Here is a 13,632-nt window from a genome sequence, read left to right as displayed (position 1 = left end):
TACCATACATTACCAAAACTATAGCAATTTCATGCATTACCAAAATTAAAGCAAAAATTATACCATACATTACCAAAACTATAGAAACTTCATACATTACCAAAACTATACATTATGCAAAAACTAATGATGAAATCATGTTAAGAATGCAAAAGGGCATAAATACCTGGAAGAGGAATGACGAAAACGCTTGGTGCAAAAAAAACGAAATCGCAGCGGAGAGGTAATGACGCGTTTCAAACGATTTTGATCGGCTAAAACTATTTTTTATCGTCACAAATGAGAAAGGACCGAATAATATCAAGTTTAAACGGTGCAGAAATGCGTATCTGAGATGATGGGTGTCGGAGGAGAAGAAAACGCGAAACAGAGCACGCGAAGAAGACGATCACTGTTCCAAGTTTTGTTTTTTAACTCTGAACGGGGGAATCTACCGCGGTTCACTACTTAATCGCGGTATAAAAGGGGTATATGTCGCGGTTTCACAAGCAACCGCGGCCTATACTGATTAAAAAAATTAACCTAAATGGCATTTTTGAAATTATTTTCAAACTATATGCAGCGGTTCAGCGGGCAACCGCGGTATATTCCTCGAAAATATTTAAAATTATTTTAAATTTATTTCAGGTAGGAGAATAGGTCGCGGTTGCTCGAAGAACCGCGACTTATACCCCTGTAACGTGCTGAAGACGACTGTCTCCCCAACTGCCTTTTGGGGAACTCCAGTAGATGACAGGGGTATATGCCGCGGTTGCTCTGCAAAACCGCGGCATATACCCCTGTAACTTCTGAAATTCTCTGACTGGCAGAGAAGTTGAGAAGTTACTGCGGTATATGTCACGGTTCTATGGACAACCGCGGCATATACCCTTGTAACTTTTGAAATTCTCTGACCCAGTCAGCCCCTGCAATAAATTTGCAGGGGTATATGCCGCGGTTCTCTGGACAACCGCGGCATATACGCTGTTATTTAATTTTTTATTCACACGTGGCGTCAAAGGGGATGGTTGACTGGAGTATATGCCGCGGTTCAGAGCAGAACCGCGGCATATGTGTTCGATTTATTTACAAAACTGCCACCGCGCACCATTATGCTGCGGTTTCCGGTGAACCGTGGCATAATGTGCGCTGTAAAAACCCAATTTTTTACTAGTGAGTGGTCAAGTAGTATCTGACTTTCATAGGATTGGCAAGGATGTCAATATTTGTTTGAGCTGCTCATACATGTCCTTGAATTGGTCATCCTAAATAACTTTGTATACTTCTTCAGTTTAGGAGGAAACGGGAGATAGCGATCAACCTTCTTATTAGACATTGGACCTCGTTGATACTCTTAGGGTTCTTCATATCAATCATAGCCTGGAATTTTTTAGAGTTCACCTTTATCCCTCTTTGCATCAACATAATCCTAGAAACTTACCTTGTAAAATGCGTTATTTATATTACTATTCATGGGTTCTTATTTGAATGGGTCGGGACACATTGACCAAATAATTCGTTAATATTGTATTATTGTAATTAATTATGGATTAGTGAATAGTAAGCGATTGGCGTGATGTCATCCTGATCAAATAGCTACAGAACGGGTACATGTTGACTTAGTAAATCGACATGTATACGTCATGACCAAGGAGACCTTAAATGTATACAATGCATATTCGGTGTGGTCTTTCGTGCTTTTTGTATTCTTTTATTTTTATTTTAATAATATTTCAAGTGACGATAAATGATAGATGAATTTTAAGATATCAATATAACTCACATGTCAAAGTTTTATGAGTTTATATGTAAGAAATTTAAATATCTTTTAACATTTGTTCGTGAGGTGAAACATTTACTGTTACAAAAGAGGTCAATGTTGATAACACGTGAGTCTTACTAGTTTCCACGATTTTTGGAAGATAACAATAAAGAGAGTTACATATAAGTTATAACATTAAGCAAATATGAGTTGAAGACTACACAAAATTGGTATTATAAAAGTTTAACGAGGCCATGTACACGAATAAAATATGGTAATTAATATAATATAATGACTATCATTTATGAGATTTGTTATAATAAATATTATATTGAAGTGGTGATATATAATATAACTATACGATCTTTTATATATATATAAATATGTGTATATATATATATATATATATATGGGGTTTGCTAACGCGCGTACGCCTGTTTTTCAGTTGGTACATTTTAGCAATGTGTACCGGATTTTAGTAGACAAAAATACCCTTATATATATGGATTCTAAGTTTTAAGGTTAAGGGTATTTTAATAATTTTCATTCTCTAAACTAAAAAAAAAAAAAAAAGAAACCCCCCAAACCCATACTCACCTCTCTCATTCTTCTCAACCCTTTCTCTTTCATCTTTCTCACTCCAATCTTTTCTCTGTCATCCCTACTGTAACCCCAATTGAAAAAATCTGAAACACTTGCCGTTAAACAATCTTACAAAAAAATGATTTTATAATGAGTTTTCATCTTATAATTTTTGTCTTATCTAATTTTATCCAATTTTCACAAGCATAAAGGAATTGGTAATTGACCTGGAAAAAATCAGAAATACTCGTTGTTAACCAATTTCTTACAAAAAAGTGATTTTATAATGAGTTTTTATTTTATAATTTTTGTCTTATCTAATTTTATCTAATTTTTACAAGCATAATGACATCAAAGGAATTGGTAATTGGCCTGGAAAAAATCAGAAACACTCGTTGTTAAACAATTTCTTACAAAAAAATGACTTTATAATGAGTTTTCATTTTATAATTTTTGTTGTATATAATTTTATCTAATTTTTACAAGCATAATGACATCGGAAAGAATTGGTAATTGGCCTGGAAGGTTTTTTTAGAGATGATGATTCAACATATGCAGATGATGAAATTAGAGAGGTTAGTGAAGATGGTGAAATTGAAGAGATCTTGAATGAACCTTTGCCTGAAGGTGAATATGTCAATGACTCAACTCTTTACAAAGGCAAATTGTTTAAAGGCAAGTGTTTTTTATTTTTTCAATTGGGACTACAGTAGGAATGACAGAGAAAAAGTTGGAGTGAGAGAGATGAAAGAGAAAGGATTGAGAGGAATGAGAGAGGTGAGTAAGGGTTTGGGGGTTTCTTTTTTTTTTTTTTTAACTTTTGAGAATGAAAATTATTAAAATACCCTTAACCTTAAAACTTAGAATCCATATATATAAGGGTATTTTTGTCTACTAAAATCCGGTATACATTGCTAAAATGTACCAACTGAAAAACAGACGTACGCGCGTTAGCAAACCCCTATATATATATATATATATATGATAAAACATGATTTTCTTGTATTTGACTTATTTTCTTAATATCTTCTACTAACTAGTTGCACTATTAAATATTTTTCATCTCATACAAAACACATAAGAAACATTATAATGAAAGTATAGAAATTCCTTTTTTATTCATATTCCATAAAGCACTAGTAAAAATTGGGGAATTGAAAACGCCACATACGCCTCGGTTCAAGCACAACCGAAGCGTATAAAAACGCGGTGGCACAAACGTAAATAAAGGTAACTTATATGCCTCGGTTGTCCAACACCCGATGCCTAAAGTCAGATACTAACTCGGTTCTAAGCAAAACCGAGGCATATATCTCTGCGCTAAGACCTGCCACCTACCCTGCCATCACCTGCCATCACCTGCCAAGAGTTATTAACTCGGTTCCCACGCCAACCGAAGCCTAAAAGCCTCTTCAAACTCGGTTTTCCAAATAACTGAGGCATATATGTTGCTTCAGCACTGCCACATCCCTGCAACCTTTGACGTTTCAGTTTCTTAATCTGCTTTTTCTGCACCGGTTCAATCCGAACCGAAGCCGAAACCCCCTTTCGAACTCGGTTTTGAGAATAACCGAGGCATATACCTTGCCTCAGACCTGCCAACGCGTCTGCAATCTCTGACGTTTCAGTACTTTCAGTAGATGTTTATGCACCGGTTATTTAAGAACCGAGGTGGTAAGGCCTTTATGCCTCGGTTAAGTGAGGAACCGAGGCAGTAAGGTGTTTAAATTTTTCGCGTAAACGAACCGCCTTCATCTTCTTCCTCAGCGCGCAGTTACAGTAAAGCAAAATAAGGTTTCAGCCCTCTCACCCTCGCGTTTGCTCCTCCGGTGTGCTCGTTCAACGCCGTCGCCTCGTCCTCTCGGTGTGGTCACCAGCGTCAATCGTCGCGTCTCCTCCGTCGTGGGTGGCCTCTCGCGTGTGCTTGCCTTTCATCTCCGCCGCGTCTCACTTTCATTGTGTGGCTTCTGCGTTTGCTTCCATCTCCGTCGCCGGTGCTTCCATCTGCGTCGCCGGTGCTTCCGTTCCAGTCGCGGCCAACTTGCTGCCACGCTCCCAGGTTTGATTCTAAAAGTTTCTCCTTGTTCATTGTTTGTGTACATTGTGGTGGTATTGATATAAAAAATTAGGCATGTTATTTGTGGTATTGATATAGAAAATTAGTCATGAAAAACAAGTAATTAATCAAATTATTGTTAGAATGATTTATTATTGTTAAATTTGATTTAATAGTGATATATATTCTTAAAATCTCATGATATGATTGAATATGTTGTTTGTTATTGTGAATTAGCCTTAGTTTCCCGTTTAAGATTCAATACAAAAATTATTTACTATCTCCATATTTTTTTAACAAACGTACTTTTTAGATTTGAAAATAGAGGAGATGGTAATAATAATTTATAAGTATTGAATCTTGAATTGTCCGGTTGGACAGTTTAAGAAGAGTAATAACTTTTTCATAGTTTATTATAACATATCAATTTTAATATACATGTCTTAAATTTCATGAAAATTTGCCGTTGTGTTTTTGTATTGATCTTCGGGTGCATATTTGATTGTGATTTATAATCACTTTCATTTCGTGTAACCTGAAGACCAATGCGAAATGCTGGCAAAATTTCGTGAAATTTAAGATATGTTGTTTAAAATTGATATGTTTAATAAACTAAAAAAAGTGAATCTTCTTGAATGGGATAGGGTCACACCTTGAATACAAACACGATCAAAGTGATCATTCAAGATTATTGAAATTGTGTAAACAATTTCAGTCAACATGCGTACGGATAGAGGGTGGATTAATTTACCACGCATCAGCACTGAGTACGAGAGAGTGGTAGAAGACTTTATAGAGTTTGCGCAACGTAATGCGAGTACAAGTGGTGATGATGAAGTCAAGTTCAGATGTCCTTGTGTGAACTGTTTGAATGGGAGGAAGTTGAACGCAACTGATATTAGGGAACATCTTATCTGTGATGGTTTCATACGAAGTTATACAACATGGATATGGCACGGCGAATTAACAGACTTTCTAACTGTCTCTCCAACTGGAAATGTTTATGATTCCACAATGGATATGGAAGATCAAGCAGAAGAAGACAACTTAGAGGACATGATCCGCGATGTTGGCGCAGAAGCTTTTGCCCAAGCGCATGTGTATGACACGATGTCCACTGATGCGGAGACTCCTTTGTATGCGGGTTCAACTAAGTTCACACGGTTGTCAGCGGTGTTAAGGCTGATGAATTTAAAGGCGAGCAATGGATGGAGTGATAAGAGTTTTACAGAATTGTTGTCGTTGTTGAATGAAATGCTGCCAGATGGAAATACGTTACCCAATCGTAATTATGATGCAAAAAAAATTCTCTGTCCGATGGGTATGGAATATAAACGGATACATGCATGTCCGAATGATTGCATATTATATAGGAATGAGAATGAAGTTTTGATAAAGTGTCCAAAATGTGGGTTATCACGATACAAGTCAAAAAACAACGGTGAAGAAGGTGGCATCACAGAAAAGAATGGTTCTGCTTTGAAAGTAGTTTGGTACCTTCCTTTAGTTGCCAGACTTAAGCGTTTGTTCGCGAATCCCAAAGACGCTAAAAACCTAAGATGGCATGCAGATGAGAGAACAACTGATGGGATGCTTCGTCATCCGGCTGATTCCAACCAATGGAAAATTATTGATCAAGAATTCCCCCAATTTGGTGAAGAATGTAGAAATCTTAGGTTTGGCTTAGCTACTGATGGAATGAATCCATTTGGTAATTTAAGTACCAATCACAGTTGTTGGCCCGTTATACTGATAATTTACAACTTATCTCCTGGATTGTGCATGAAAAGAAAGTACATGATGTTGTCAATGTTGATATCTGGTCCAAAGCAGCCTGGAAATGACATCGATGTTTATCTAAGGCCACTAGTTGAAGACTTGAAGTTGTTGTGGGTTGATGGGGTTGAAATATTTGATGCCTTTGCTTCAGAAACTTTCATGATGCATGCCATGTTATTTTGCACCATTAATGACTTCCCAGCTTATGGTAATTTGTCGGGGTACAGTGTGAAGGGTCATAAAGCATGTCCTATATGTGAAGAAAACACTGCAGCTCAACAATTAAAACACGGAAGGAAGACAGTGTATATGCGTCATCGGCGCTTTTTACAATCTAATCATCCATATCGAAGGTTAAAGAAAGCATTCAATGGAGAACAAGAGAAAGACAATGCACCCATTCCACTTACTGGACTTGAAGTTGCTGAGAAAGTTAATAAAGTACATCATGTATTTGGGAAAACGTCGAAGAAGTCTTCTGTAGCGACCCCTTGGAAGAAGAAATCAATATTCTTTGATCTTCCATATTGGTCAAAGTTAGATGTTAGACATTGCATCGATGTCATGCATGTTGAGTTGTGATAGCTTGATTGGTACACTACTAAACATCCAGGGAAAAACAAAAGATGGAGTGAATGCGCGTTTGGATTTGGTTGACATGAAAATCCGAGAAGAGTTGGCACCAAGAGAGATTGGTAAACGTACTTATTTGCCCCCTGCATGTTACACAATGTCGAAACAAGAGAAGATAAGTTTTTGTCTTTGTTTAAAGAGTATCAAGGTACCACAAGGATACTCTTCAAATATCAAGAGCTTAGTGTCAATGCAGGACTTAAAGCTTGTTGGACTGAAGTCTCACGATTGCCACGTCTTAATGCAACAGTTGTTACCAGTGGCAATTCGTGGAATTTTGCCCAAAAAAGTTAGGCTGACCATAACTCGATTGTGCTCATTTTTCTCGTCAATTTGTAGTAAAGTCATCGATCCTACAAAGTTAGATGAACTTCAAAACGAAATTATCATCATCTTGTGTCAACTAGAAATGTTTTTCCCTCCATCCTTTTTTGACATCATGGTGCATGTTCATTTGGTCAGAGAAATAAAGTTGTGTGGACCAGTATACTTAAGATGGATGTACCCTATTGAGCGTTATATGAAGATTTTGAAAGGGTACGTCAAAAATCAATATCGTCCAGAAGGTTCGATGATTGAAAGATATATTGCTGAAGAAAGTATTGAGTTTTGCTCTGAGTATATGGCTAAAGCAAATCCGATAGGAGTCCCTCGGACATCATGGTTGAGTAGATATTCTACAAGTAAAAGCATCCGAGGTGTGAATGTGGTGACGAAAAGTCGTGAAGAATTGATGCAAGCACATTTATACATATTAAACAACACAGATGAAGTGATCCCATTTTTGGAAGCTCACAAAGCCGTTGTAAGGGACAAGTATCCACGACAATCAGAGAAATGGCAGTTGATGGAGCATAACAGAACATTCTTGTCCTGGTTCAAATCTGAAGTTTCAAAAGAATCACGTTCCTCTGAGACTTTGTTCTGGTTAGCAAATGGCTTGAAGTTTGATGTTGTATGTTGTACAGGATACGAAATTAATAATTGCACATTCTATACGAAAACTTTGGATGATAAAAGCACAGTACAAAATAGTGGCGTCAGTCTAGAAGCTGAGTCACTACAGTTTTCCACATCCAAAGATCAAAATCCTATAGTTGGTTCCATGAGGTACTATGGTAGAATTGAAGAGATATTTGAAGTTGATTACACTAAGTTTTCCGTTGCACTCTTCAAATGTAAGTGGGTAGACAATAAGAGTGGTGTCAAAATAGATGAATCTGGTATGACACTTGTTGATTTTCGAAAGGTTGGTTATAGAGACGAACCGTTCATCATGGCATATCAAGCAAGTCAGGTTTTTTATGTAAAAGATCCTGCATCTGACCATTGGTATGTTGCTCTCCAAGGAAAAAGGCAAATTGAAGAAAAAGAAGAGAATCTAAGTAATATTCATATCGCTGACAACCATCCATTTAAAACGACAATAAATTTGGATGACGACCCTCTAATTGATGATATACAAGCAATACGAGAAGATCACAATGAGGGAATATATATATGACCAATCAATATGATTATGTATGAATTTCATGTTTGTGTAAATATTTATGGCTTTTGTTAAATAATATATTGCACAATTTATAAGTGTTTTATTTATATTTCATCTTATTTATTGTGACAGATATATGGCTGAGTCACCTCATTCGTCGGGCGATGAAGTCCCCACCACTTCTAGACGAACGAGAGGAGCAACGAGGTTACGACAGCTTATACTTAGAAGAAATGCAGGTGAGAGGACACCTGTCATTATTGACGTGGTCACTGGAGTTGCATCTGGCCCAAATGCAGATGTATTTAGGTCTTACCTTGGAGTATTGGCACGTGATCGTATCTCTATACTTACTCCATCGTTTGACCATGTTTCTGATTCTGATCGGAATCTCATATGGCAAGATCTATTGGTAAGTTAAGCAATATTGCTCAATCTTCTATATTCAGTATATTGATAAATCTGTATTTATATGACGTTATTACTTTCTTTGTTGCAGATAACATTTGATATGCCAAACGTCGAGAGCTTAAGGAATAGGTGTTTATCTGCAATTGCAGAAAGATTTAGAGGGTTTAAGACAAAATTGACGTCTAGATATATATTTGGACCAAAAAGTAATGAAAGTCCATGTTCCAAATATTCAGCAATTGACGAAGAAACATGGCGTCAGTTTGTAGAGCTTCGTTCTTCTGAGGCGTGGCAGGTAAGTGTAGTAAAATCACTCAATTCATCCTTCATAATTATTTACCATGACAATTGTTTAATTTTGTCACAGGAAAAAAGGTCAAAAGCACAGGGAATAAGCGCTCAGAATAAAAATCCACACCTCCTGTCTCGTGGTGGATATAGGAAGCTTGAAGAGAAAATAATGAAGCAGAAGTCAGATAGTAGACTTCCACTTTCTGAGGGTGATGACCCTCTTCCTCCTCCTTCACCACCATCTCGGCACGACAAGTGGAAGTTAGCCCGTATGAGACCATCGGGCTCCTACACTTCGGAGTCTGCCAGAGAAATATCTGAACGAATTGTAAGATGTCATTTCTTATTATATTACATTAATTTTGTTATATATCTTACATAGCTATTTCAAATGACTTTGAACTTTTGTTATGTTATAGGACTCATTGGTTGAGCAGAGCTCCCAAGGTCAATTCACACAAGAAGGTCGTCAAGATATTCTTGCCACAGCTATTGGACGACCTGAGCATCCAGGACGGGTGCGTGCTGCTGGGACTGGCATAGGCATACGACAGTTTTTTGGGTCTTCCTCGCGTCCATATTCATATGAAAAGATGAAGGAGGAAATAAGAAAAGAGATGACGCAGGAGATCACAAAGAAGGTTCGAGCAGAGTTATATGATGAAGTTGCTGAAATGGTTGCGCGCCAGTTCCAGCAGCATTATGAGGATTATGGCAATCGTCCTCCACCATCTCCTGTAGCAGAACATGTTGTGCCCCGTACAGGTAAGGTTATTTATTTTTGCTTACTAATTTACTTTTTGCATAAACTAACATTTAATTTGACAGGTAGAAGCGGTAAAGGAAGTTGCTCAGCTGCCGGTGCCCCAAGAGACGACATGGATGACACTCGTCCATGTGAGTTATATATTCTCTCTGATACTGGGACCATGCTAGTGGCTCGTGGTACAGTGTATGAGACGGCCACTGTAGTGCATGGGGTACAGCTTGCAGAAGATGAGGTCAAGGTCACGGTCGATGAAGTTGTCATAGCGGATGCCGTTCTTCCTGTGCCTACAGATGAGTTCTTCACTGTGGAAGAAGCATTTAGGTCCTTTGTCGCCTGGTCTAGACATTTGGTTGGTCATGTATCTAATCCCCCGGTAAACACTCGTACTATATACTTCTCAATTTTAATATTTAGTTTTAATTGACGTTATAACAACCATTTTTGCATTTAACAGCAGATAGGTCAAGAGGGAAGTCCTAGACCGAAGAAGACTCATTTATCTGAGGATGACCCTCTTGGTGCGTTAGACGAGCTTGCTAAACTCATTTCAGAGGTGCCGATGAATGTACATTGGGATTCTACTACATTTGGAAGAGAATCTCATATCCCATTGTACTTGCATCAGCAAGATGTTAAGGAGCTTGCGTCGGGGAGAGATGAAATTAATATTACACTCATTCAGCTGTGGATGATGTAAGTTTATGAAAACTTTTATATATATTGGTATTTTATGAACTTACTTACATCATATTATTTCTTCATTTTAGGTATCTGTTTGATGTTAGTAACAAGAAGGGGTTCAACGATGTATATGGGTTCATTGACCCTTCTATGACTCATGAGAGAAATAAATTTGATGATATCCAGACATACATCACCACCTGCTTTGGAACGGGGAAGGAGATATATTTTCTCCCTTATATACATGGGTAAGTGAAGTTTGTTAACTTCAACACATTCATTTATTAATTTTGGTATATCATTCATAAGTTATTACCAATTTCAGGTGTCATTGGCAGCTACTTGTGATCTCCGTACCGGAGAACACGGCTGTTTGGTTTTGTTCATTGCATAAGTCTCCTCCCAGCCCTCTTAGACATGCAGTAGATTGGTAAGAATCTCAATGTCTGCTAATTTTTTTTATATAAATGTATGCTAAAAGAATTTCTTTTGATAGTTCCCTTGCAGCACATATGATGTTATCTGGGAGATCTACTGCTACAGCTAAAAAGCTTGCATGGGTTTCTCTTAAGGTTTGGTATTTTAGTCCATACTTTGTTACATTTGCTTCCATTCAAATGATGTTACTTAACATTTTATAATTATGATGATGTATTGTAGTGTAATAGACAAATGGGGTCATATGAATGCGGTTACTACGTTATGTTTTGGATGATGACCATCATTCGTGCACATTACACCACTGGATGGGAAACGATAATATTTAGGTTTGAATTTTATGTTCTCTATATTTGGATTTCATATACACTAATTGAAATCATTGTACTTTATGCAGAGATTTAATAGGACTGCTGCAATTCCAGAGAAGTCAATCCAACTTGTGAGGAAAACACTTGCAAGATATGTAATTCATTTATATAATAGTATGTAGTAGATATTAGGATAGACTAAGTTTTAAGTTTATGTTTCTAAGTTGTTTTATGCTTTTCTACGTTACTATAAATTGAACATGTACATTGCATTGATTTATGCTTGAAACTTGATTTATGATTACATTTTGGATTGATTTATGCTTCTAAGAATTTGATTTATGATTCCATTCAATATATTTTATGTTTTAATATGAATTTCATTTAGAATATACGTTTCTGTAATATTCTGGACTGTTCTGGTTATAAACAAATATGCAGGTCTGTTTCTGTGATTGGGAATGTTGCAGAAACAGACCCCACTTTAAAAAAAAAACGTGCTTATATGCCTCGGTTCTGGTCAAAACTGAGGTCAAAAGCCAACTTACTGCCTCGGTTATGGTCAAACCCGAGGCAGAATGTGTAGCGGAGGAGAAAAAAAAAACATAAAATGGATCTACTGCCTCGGTTTGGGCAAGAACCGAGGCAGTAAAGTCGAACTTTATGCCTCGGTTACGAAGAACCGAGGCCTAATGTTGTACGAAAAAAATAAATTAAAAAAACGTGAAAGGTATATGCTTCGGTTAGGGATGAACCGAGGCCGTAGGGTGTGAGTTTATGCCTCGGTTCACAACCGAGACCAAAAGTGTTAGACTTTTTACCTCGCCTGAATATGCCTCGGTTGGAAAACCGGTGCCTATAGCCAAAAATAACCGATGTCGTTTCCCCTTATTGTACTAGTGAAGTTTAAAAAGAATGTGTGATATTCTTGTTCTGACATTAGTTTTAAGCAAAGAATGACTAGAACTTGATGGTTATTGAACGAATATATATATAGAAAAACTGAAGGAATAAGCAAGGAATAACCTGTTTGGGTATGTAAGGTGTAGAAAGGGAGAAAGGAGATTGAGAGAAAAAAGTGATAATATAAGATAGTCTACGGTTCTTTCAAGAATTTTTGTTTACATCAGACACATTACATTTGACAAAAGATACGACCCCCACAATTTTATGCCTATAAGCCAGGTAGTACATTCACTCATATTTTCTGTAAATTTATGTATTATTTTCCTACAAATTTAAATTTCCAGGAAATTTCAGAAGAATTCAGTGCATATGAATACACGATAGAGACTTTTATACAGGTAGTTTTTGTGTCTATTTTTCTCACGATTTCTTTATTATTTGAATCATTTAAAAAGATTGCTGCAATATCCACAAAATGTTATTTCCATTAAATTTCAAGAGATTTTGGAATTTATCACAAAATAAAATTAGAAAAATGTTTTTAATATTTTCATTTAATTAAATATTGTTAGTGATAGTTCTCTTGATTTATTTCCGAAGTTTTACCCAAGGTTAAGAAGATTATCTGTTTTCCCATAAATAGGTTTTGTTCTTCCTTTGTCTTTCGGGGTCCTAGTTTGTCTTTCTTCTTCCTCTCCCCTTCAGGTAATTCTCTTTTTATTTAAATGTCTTCTAAATTTGTTTGTTTAATCTCCTTTTAAATGATTGAAGTATTTATCTATTAGAAAACAATTCTTAAATAATGATTAATTTTAATGACTAAAAATAATTAATTATTAATTATAATTACCAATTTAGATACTAATTTATAAATTAAAAGTTATTATTAAATAAAATAGTTCTTTTATAAATAAAAAATTATAATTAGTTTTTAAATTAGTAGTTAAAATTATTTTTATTATGAATTTGGTATTAGTTATTAACATTAACTACACAGTTTTGGTTAAGAAAAAAATTGATCTCTAAATTAATGTTTAATTAAAAAATTAGTCTTTAAATACATTTTTTTGTCATTTCAACATCATATAATTAAGATTATGGATCCATATTTCAGGAACTTTGAAAGCGTCATTCACTTCAGGTACTTATTCTCTTTTCTCTATTATTAAATTAATGAATCTTACCTTGGTTCTTATTTTAAATTTTAATGGTTAAGACATTCCTTCTGATTGAATTCTATAATTTCGACTTTCTTTATTCCTGAGTTATATGTATGCATGCTTTTAATAGTTTTGAAAATTCAATTTCAATATTGCTTGAGAGTATTATTTAGTCAAGTTTATTGTTGAAACTTTACACAATAGTCAAATAATTCGAAAGATAACAATACATTTTCTTATAATTTAAACGAAAAACTGATATGTTATTTTGTTAGTACTTAGACTTTTTCTTTTCACGTCAACTAAAAAAAATATATAATTTTTTTAATTATATTTTGTTCTTGTGTCTTAAATTTCACTATATATCAATACACCGTTTATC

The 13,632-nt window shown here is 35.7% G+C and overlaps 2 protein-coding genes across 2 annotated transcripts; both read left to right on the top strand.

Annotated features, from left to right (window-relative positions):
* Window positions 1-8,419: 8,419 nt before the first annotated feature.
* LOC148192563 (uncharacterized) lies at window positions 8,420-9,594 on the top strand. The gene is made up of 5 exons (XM_088099235.1): window positions 8,420-8,695; window positions 8,783-8,989; window positions 9,062-9,313; window positions 9,405-9,538; window positions 9,585-9,594. Exons 1-5 carry the CDS (start codon window positions 8,420-8,422, stop codon window positions 9,592-9,594), a joined length of 879 nt encoding a protein of 292 aa, XP_087955361.1.
* Window positions 9,595-9,602: 8 nt separating this feature from the next.
* LOC148192562 (uncharacterized) lies at window positions 9,603-13,213 on the top strand. The gene is made up of 4 exons (XM_088099234.1): window positions 9,603-9,750; window positions 9,814-10,127; window positions 12,435-12,488; window positions 13,205-13,213. The coding sequence occupies exons 1-4, from the start codon at window positions 9,603-9,605 to the stop codon at window positions 13,211-13,213; spliced, it is 525 nt and encodes a 174-aa protein (XP_087955360.1).
* The last annotated feature ends 419 nt before the right edge of the window (window positions 13,214-13,632 follow it).

This window comes from Vigna umbellata, chromosome 9 (assembly GCF_029865625.1).
Source record: "Vigna umbellata cultivar VRB3 chromosome 9, Vumbellata_1.0, whole genome shotgun sequence".
NCBI classification, from domain to species: domain Eukaryota; kingdom Viridiplantae; phylum Streptophyta; class Magnoliopsida; order Fabales; family Fabaceae; genus Vigna; species Vigna umbellata.
This window is presented reverse-complemented; position numbering and strand designations above follow the sequence as displayed.

What these genes read in the sequence shown, in the direction of transcription:
- LOC148192563 (XM_088099235.1), top strand. Translation starts at nt 8,420, where the DNA reads ATGGCTGAGTCACCTCATTCGTCGGGCGATGAAGTCCCCACCACTTCT. An exon ending in TCATATGGCAAGATCTATTG is followed by an intron (nt 8,696 to 8,782) that starts GTAAGTTAAGCA and finishes TCTTTGTTGCAG; the next exon opens with ATAACATTTGATATGCCAAA. An exon ending in GTTCTTCTGAGGCGTGGCAG is followed by an intron (nt 8,990 to 9,061) that starts GTAAGTGTAGTA and finishes ATTTTGTCACAG; the next exon opens with GAAAAAAGGTCAAAAGCACA.
- LOC148192562 (XM_088099234.1), top strand. Translation starts at nt 9,603, where the DNA reads ATGACGCAGGAGATCACAAAGAAGGTTCGAGCAGAGTTATATGATGAA. An exon ending in ACATGTTGTGCCCCGTACAG is followed by an intron (nt 9,751 to 9,813) that starts GTAAGGTTATTT and finishes TTAATTTGACAG; the next exon opens with GTAGAAGCGGTAAAGGAAGT. An exon ending in GTCATGTATCTAATCCCCCG is followed by an intron (nt 10,128 to 12,434) that starts GTAAACACTCGT and finishes TTAAATTTCCAG; the next exon opens with GAAATTTCAGAAGAATTCAG.